Below are 7,791 nucleotides of genomic sequence, written 5' to 3'. Positions count from 1 at the left end.
AACACAAATATTGTTGGGTTTGTGACACAACGGGAAACATAAGATCACACCACAAATATTCTACGTCGTGTTACATCAAGACAAGGAAGCATAACTGACTTTTCAACTGGAAACAAAGCAATATATTTTCGTTGTTCTCATTGTGGGAAGACTGTTCATGATAAAAATACAGGTTGGCAGCTTGTCGGATATCCCGAATGTACTGCTGAGATAGGAGGAAGTCATGGTGGGCGTGGCTTCAGTAGAGGAGGTGGTCATGGAAGCTTCGGAAGAGGCAGAGGAAATACAACGAATGTAGCACATGCTATAGCTCCTCATGTTTTGACTGCCGATGATCTAAGTCATGAGCAGTTATAGGCTATCACTCAGATAATTCAAGAAAAACAACGTGGATCATCTGAGAAGCTGTATGGTAAGATACTTGATGATGTAATTATTGACACAAAGGATCTTACGATATGACTGACAATCTTTCGTTGCTGGTGAATATAAAATAAACTTGGTGTGGGATTTTCAGATGGAAGTATTACGATGTCTTCTAGTATGGGAGTAATGGTGTTGTCTGAACGATTATCACTAAAAGATGTGCTTTATGTGTCAGATTTAATTTTTTCCTTAATCTCGGTTTCAAAGCTTCTAAAGAACATAAATTGTTTTTCATTGTTTACTGATGCTATTTGTGTGTTACATGACCGTTTCATGAAGCCTATGACTAGAGCCAGTGAGGAATGTGATTGGGTGTATTATTTTAAGGATGTTAAAGTCGCACGGGTCAAAAAAACTGATGGAAATATCGATCAAGATTTTTGCCATCTTAGGCAAGGACATCCGGCCTTTTCTGCGCTTTCTTCTTCGCCTATGTATTTTGGTGTTGTAGGTAAAGCTAGCTCTAGAAAATGTGATGTGTGTTTTAGAGCTATTTCAGACAGTTTGAATAAAGCATAAGTTTTTGGTTGAATACAAGTTGATGTTTGGGTGCATATAGAGTACCTTCATCAAGTGGTACAGTGTATTTTCTTACTATAGTGGACAATTTCTCTCGAGAACTATGGACCTATTTGCTTCTTGAAAAATATGAGGTTCAGAAAATGATGAATTTTTTTTGTGATTATGCTAAAGACAGTTTAACAATCAGTTAAAATTTTCTATATAATAAATGAACGATGAAACAACTTTCTCCTTTACGAAAGAACTTTCATAAAAAATGTCGTAAAACTAAAGAAGCTCAATGTTTTATGAAATCAATTTCGTAAAATAAAATCATACAAAACGATCTATAGAGACAAAGAAATACGAGAATGACCCATAAAGCATCATCTTTTTCTTTTTGTTTTGTAATAGTAATTTTTCTTTTCTAAAGTTCTTTTAAATCCTAAATCTCTTTGTAATAGAGTTTTGTGTCATATTTTTTATTGAGACGTGTCAGGATCATGTTGAAGAAGCATGTGCTTCCAGCCCTTCTTAGATTATGAAATATTTCGGCCTTTTATTATACAAATTCTTCACTAGAGTAGTTTATGGTCATGATTAGTATGTTTGTGTTGCTCAGTTTGAGTATAACCAACTACATTTTCCATATTTTATTTTTTTAACCAGTCCAATTTTGTTTAGCTTCAAGCCCATAGTGGTACAAGATCGGGCCTGGTTGCAATAATGGTGAACTACAATAAAAATTGTTAGTTTTGGAATACAATGAGTGAGTTGGACTTGGAGATTTGGTAAGTGCTGTGAGTAGTTTCTACAGCTCATTTTTTTTCTACATCCACTTTAGTTTACCAATATGCTTTAAGAAAAAAATTAAAACTACAGCCATAAAAACTAAAATAGGAAACAAAATAGCTTTGGAAATTAATCTACTGCTACAGCATTAAAATCTACCGCTTTTATTTCAAAGCCAAAAAATAAAAGCCACATCATCCCCATTAGCAGAAAAAATGAATCTTTCAATGGCTGTGAATATATTAGGTCGAAATAGAGAAATCCAAAAATCTTATTTTTCTCTCTAGCTAGGGTCGGGAATGGCTGTTATCAGAGGAAATGGCTCTCTATGGCAAATGTGAACTTTCGCAAAACTGTCTCCCTACCAGACGGAAAATTCTCTAGTAAGATGTGCATTATGTTGGATGACTTTGGATCACTTCCAGATGAAAGTTAACTCATGTTTATCTCTTGATCAAATTTCAGGCCAAACTTTTTGTGGGATTTCTTTCTTCCAGTGCCAAACGCATGATGCCACAATCATCTATACTACTCCCTCCGTTTTTTAATATAAGTCGTTGTAGAGAAATTTTTTTGTTCTAAATTATATGTCGTTTTCAGTTTTCTAGGTAAAATTTATTAGTAATTAATGTTGTATGACCAATGGTAATATATCTTATATTTTTCTATTGGTTCAATTTTAGTTAGGTAAATAATTAATGATGTTTTTGTTTAGAAAATATAAGAAATTAATGGTTTTCTTAATCTACGTGCATAGCTGTAAAACGACCTATATAAAAAAACGGAGGGAGTATTAAATAGAAGTTATGACTTTTTTTTATGTTTGATTATTTTTTCTTTATTTCCCAGCTACTCTCATAGGAGGTCAAAATGCAAGTTTCAAACATGTGATAAGTTTTAGAATACCAATAAGGTGAAATTGATTGAAGTTTTTGTAACAGTGCGAACTAAAGAGAAAATGAAAGAGAACTCACTTGTGTGACATGAGAACCCTTAGCAAGTTCATCTCCAAGAGAATTTGTGCTTTCTCTTGTGTCATACAATTTTTTGTCAATTGCCAAAAGATATTCTTGAACTCAATGGAAAGTTATTCCAATTCTTAGATTGCAACACAAGGCAATGCCCTCATCTTTTATTCCCATAAAATATAAACTATATATGTATCTTGCTTCCATTCCCTTCTTCTGGTATTAGTTACCTAATAAAAACAATGAAGCTAACCGAGGCAAGAGGCAAAGAAGAGAAGCACGGGAGACAACATTTCCAGCACGACCTAAAAAACATGATCTCGTCTTTAACCCACATGGGAGCAGAGAAGGGAGGACCGAGCCAATATGAAGAAAGGGAGGAGGATGAAGGCGTCAGAGTTATCACGCTCTCCGGATCCAACGTAGGTGCCACGATGAAGACAGAGCTCGACAACAATCATGGAGAAAACAAACATGAGCTTGATTTCCTTACTACCTTCGTTAACAGCAACTTCCAAGCTGTGAACAACTCGCTAATGATGGGGGCCAAGTACGAGACTCATGATCCCGGCGTTCATCTTGACATCTCGGGCGATGTGGAGAAGCCTTTGATGAAGGCATCTGCGAGGGAGACAAAGGATAAGAAGGGGAAGACTCCTGCTCGAAGTTGAACGTTGAGAAACTGAAAATATACAGAATGGTATCTTCATGTATACAACTTCTGCTTCTTTATTAATTCTCTTTTATCACTTTGTCCATTTAAATAATCAGAGAGAAGTTGTGCATGCTAAACCACTTTACTTTCTCTTCGAGGTTGTTGCGTAGTATTTAAGAAAATAAATATAACAATATGTAACAGAACTTCTGAATGTATGTGTGTGTTATATATGTGAACTTGTCCATCGGATCATTGAAGCAAACAAACTAATTATTTAAAAAGAGAGGCCAAAGAAGAAAGAAACAGAAAGTTCAGTTGATCTCAATGAAGAGACTAGCCTGAGGATGCAAACCAGCATCTTTCAGTGACATTGACTCTTTGTCTCTTCCGTAGACTGTTCTTGGGAAGTTTGTAATCAAGCTATACTCTTCTGTTTCCAGCACTCCAAGTGAATCAACGTAGTCGTACAATGTCTGTATCTTGGTGTTGCTTTCAAACCTCCTCCCTTTTCTTTCTCCATTCGGAAACCGTACCAAAACCTAGATGAACCATAGAACCTAATCTTTAAAGAGGCACATCCCTCACAAAGTTTTTAAGCGAAGTAGAATTGATGTCTTTGGCGTAGACTAAGTAATGAATTGGTAAAGAAAGAAGGAGAACTTACTTGTGTGACATCAGGACCTTTCTCAGGTTCGTCTCCAAGAGCAAGAGCTTTCTCTTGTCTCATTCTCACTCTAGCAGCTTCTCTCTCTGCAGCTTCACGCTCTGCTCTCTCCCGAGCTTCTTCCTCTTCTTTGCGTTTCCTCTCTGCTTCAGCAGCTTCCCTTTCTATACGCTCTTGATCTTCCTGTCTCTGTCGCTCCCTTGCCTAATAAAACACACAAAGGAAAGAAACAACAAATTTAGACAAAAGACTAATGATAATCTGTCTTGGGGAAGGGGGAAAACATACTTGATCGGCTTCAAGAGCAGCCCTGTAAGCAGCATCTTGTTCCTCTCTCAGGCGCAAATTGGTTCTTCTTTCCTCTGCCTCAACCCTTGCGGTTACAAGAACAGTTGAACTATCTTCTACAACTCTTTGCAGTATAGCAATCATTTCTTCTGGAGTTGTTGGTCCTTCCACCTGCCACAAGCAAACGGAACAAAGAACAAACTAAAACCAAGAACTACATCTCTTGCCACCACCTTAATATATTTAATAATACCAAACTCACTCATCCAAGTATTTATTTTGACTACCTGCTGGAGAAGAGCGATTCTGTGATTAGCAGCAGGCATAACCACAGCGCAAAAAGGAAACCTGGAAGCCTTGAAGCTATTACTCATCTTAAACCCTTCACTAGATCGTATACTACCTCCCCAAGCCACAAAGTTCTCATTCAAAAACGCAACAACCCCTTCGTCGCAAAGCGTCCTCTCGCAAAACGCAGGCGTATCAGGATGGTCGGGAGAGTGCAAGTAAACAAACAAGAGCTTAAACTGGCTCCTAGATAGCTGAAGCGCGTCCATGAAACCTTCTGATACAAAACCAGGCTTTAGAGGGTTTCTCCCATAGTCTCTATCGAACAAAGCAATGAACTCCATCGCTTCACCTGCCGCCGATGACGACGACGACGACGACTCAGTCTCAGACCCACCACGACCTGATCCGAACCCTAACATGCCAAGTGAATAACTCAAAGCTCCGCCGGCGACCCAGAATCCGAACCCGATCGCACTAGAAGCTAACCCTAAGCTACCGGAGACGATCGAAACCGGTAAGGTGATGATCTTCCAGGCGATTCCCGGAGGCCTGAACGCTCTCCCGTCGTCAAATTCGATTGCGCGAGAAGGGGCATCTTCGAGTTCAGTGAAGGGTTCGCGATTGTGATCGCCATCGACGCGGGAAGACGAAGGGTCAGATGATGATGTGAAGGAGGAGATAGCGAGTTCGAGGTCCCAGCCATGAGCTTGGAGGATCTCTGTGCATAAATCGGCATCTTCGAGACCTGTAACCGCCTGGAAGTAACCCAATTTGTCGGCGACGTCAACCATTATCGCAGCAAAGGAGCTGATGTATCTCTCTCTCTCTCTCTCGAATCTAGAAAACTGTGCCGAATAATAGACGATGTCCTTGGTCAGTCAATTACCTAAACTACCCCCTCTACTCCAACACGATCTGATGGATGTTTGTTCAATCTGGATTTTATTTTTGGATCTTTCTTTTTTTTGTTACATTTGATTTGTTTTCTTTCTTCAGTTTTAGAATATACAGCAAAAACTATATAAATTAATAATGCAGGACTATAGAATTTTAATTATAGACTTACTAATTTATAAAAAGGTTTCCTTCTCTAACTTTATATATCTTAATATATACTTTTGTATAATAAGAAAATATTTGATTTAACTCTTTATAATATTCATTAAAATTTATAAATTCAATTTTCATATCCTTTTTATTATATTATTTTATTGCATGAGGTGTGTATCATACTATTTTATCAGCTATAATCAAAAATATTATAAAATCTTAAGAAAATACAAATAAAATCTATTATAAATACAAAATAAAATAATATATTATTTATAATTATATAAATTATATATATTATTAGTTAATTATTTTAATGAGACATTATATTTACATAGCATAATCAAAAAAAATATTATCTTATTATTTTATCGATTTGTGTCATATTTTGAACCAACCTAACTCGGGACCGAAGAAATTTATTAATTTATTAAGTTTATTAATTCATAGAGTTTTTATTGTAAATATATTTGGGCAATTGTCAATAATAGCATCTTTTGAAGTTTATGTCTCAAAAAGAGCACTAGAAGGAGAAAGTCACAAAAATGACATTCATTAAAGGGTAAAATGTCTCTAATATCCTTGGTTTAAATTAAATAAACAAACAAAAATAAATAAAAATAAAAATAAAAAAAGAAAAAAATAATAAAAAAAAAATAAAAAAATAAAAATTTTATAGTTTCAGATTATATGTTTTCAGATTCGAAATTTTTATAATTTTTTTTAAAAAAAAAAATTTTGAATTTTTTTTTTATTTTTTTTTTCAAATTTTCTTTTTATAGTTTAAAAATAATTTTAGAAACTGTTTTATAAATTTTTATTTTTTATTTTAGTATTTATTTTTTATAAAATTTTAAACCCTAATTCCAAAACCCCACCCCCTTAACTCTAAACCCTAAGGTTTGGATTAATTAACCCAAGGGGTATAAGTGTATATTTACCTCTTTAATGAAACCTATTTTTGTGACTTTGAGTCTTGAGTGCTACTTTGGGAACAAAAACTTGGTTTGGTGCTATCCTAGTCTTTTTCTCAATATATTTAACCAAATTCAAACTATGGTTCTGATAATAATATTAAAAATAAAAGATAATATTTTATTTCAGTAAACTATGTTATTAATAACAAAAGTGTAAACTCTCTTACTAATGTTAAAATATAATATTTTTTTTAAATAAAATGACAATTGTTGATTTTTAATCAAAATAAATATTCAAAATTATTATATCATTATAAATGAAATAATACATATTTAACTAAATAAAATCAAACGAAATATATTTACATAGGATATTCAAAAAATTAGTAACTAATTTTATATATTTATGTCATATTTTGAACCACCCTAACTCGGGACCGATCTAATTTATTTAAGGGAAAATTTCTAAAAATGACTCAAAACTTGATTTTAAATACAAAAGTGTACTAAAAATTCAATCAAATGCAAAAGTAAACAAAAAGGCTAATGAAATTATAACAACATCCTCATTGAATATTTCTTTGTAAGTCTTCTCGTTTGGTAGGTCTTAAATATAATTTAAAATTTTTACTTTTTATAAAATTGATTCAAAACTCAAAATCAACCACAAAACTAACCGATTTTTTTTTGGACATTTCCTTTCTTCTATTAACCCCACAAGTTCAGATTACTCACGAAAATATCATTAAATTTTTTCATTTTTATTTTCTCTCAACCTCATCATCTTCAAGTATTTACAAGATTAACATTGCCATCAATACACCAACCACCATGAACAACCAATTTGAAGCTCTTAATGCACTTCAAATCAATTTACACTTCTCTTTCTCAATTATTATGAACTAAAAACAACATCTCTTTCACTTTCTCTCTTTATTCACCAAAAAACCCAAGATTTTGATTCTAAATTTTTTATAGTTCATAGAGCCATTGAAGCTTACTATTCTTGGTGGGTCAATTTTGTTCGAGATTTTGGGTGCTTGGAGAAGACTTATGTGTGCTAAACATGTTATCTCACTGGTTGAAACTATGAAATCAGTTTTTTTTTCCAGATCTGTTTGCCCAGAAGACTTTCGAGTAAGTCTTATGGATTTAAAATTAATAGATCTGCCTTTAAATGAGTAGAAGATGAGAACCATGTGATGAAAAACCTGTAAAACAAGATAAACTAGTGCG

At 34.0% G+C, this 7,791-nt stretch overlaps 2 protein-coding genes across 2 annotated transcripts; one reads left to right on the top strand and one right to left on the bottom strand.

Moving 5' to 3' along the window:
• Positions 1–2,887: 2,887 nt before the first annotated feature.
• On the top strand, positions 2,888–3,575 carry BNACNNG45880D. The gene has a single exon (XM_013832465.3). It carries the CDS (start codon positions 2,930–2,932, stop codon positions 3,356–3,358), a length of 429 nt encoding a protein of 142 aa, XP_013687919.1. The 5' UTR covers positions 2,888–2,929; the 3' UTR covers positions 3,359–3,575.
• On the bottom strand, positions 3,515–5,515 carry LOC106391762 (plant UBX domain-containing protein 10-like). The gene is made up of 4 exons (XM_013832461.3): positions 4,585–5,515; positions 4,298–4,468; positions 4,010–4,213; positions 3,515–3,884 (listed from the first exon to the last, which is right to left on the bottom strand). Exons 1-4 carry the CDS (start codon positions 5,377–5,379, stop codon positions 3,657–3,659), a joined length of 1,398 nt encoding a protein of 465 aa, XP_013687915.2. The 5' UTR covers positions 5,380–5,515; the 3' UTR covers positions 3,515–3,656.
• Between the last annotated feature and the right edge of the window lie 2,276 nt (positions 5,516–7,791).

The sequence above is a fragment of the Brassica napus genome, chromosome A9, assembly GCF_020379485.1.
Source record: "Brassica napus cultivar Da-Ae chromosome A9, Da-Ae, whole genome shotgun sequence".
In the NCBI taxonomy this organism is placed as follows: domain Eukaryota; kingdom Viridiplantae; phylum Streptophyta; class Magnoliopsida; order Brassicales; family Brassicaceae; genus Brassica; species Brassica napus.
Note: the sequence above shows the minus strand (reverse complement) of the source record. Positions and strands in the feature narration are given on the sequence as shown.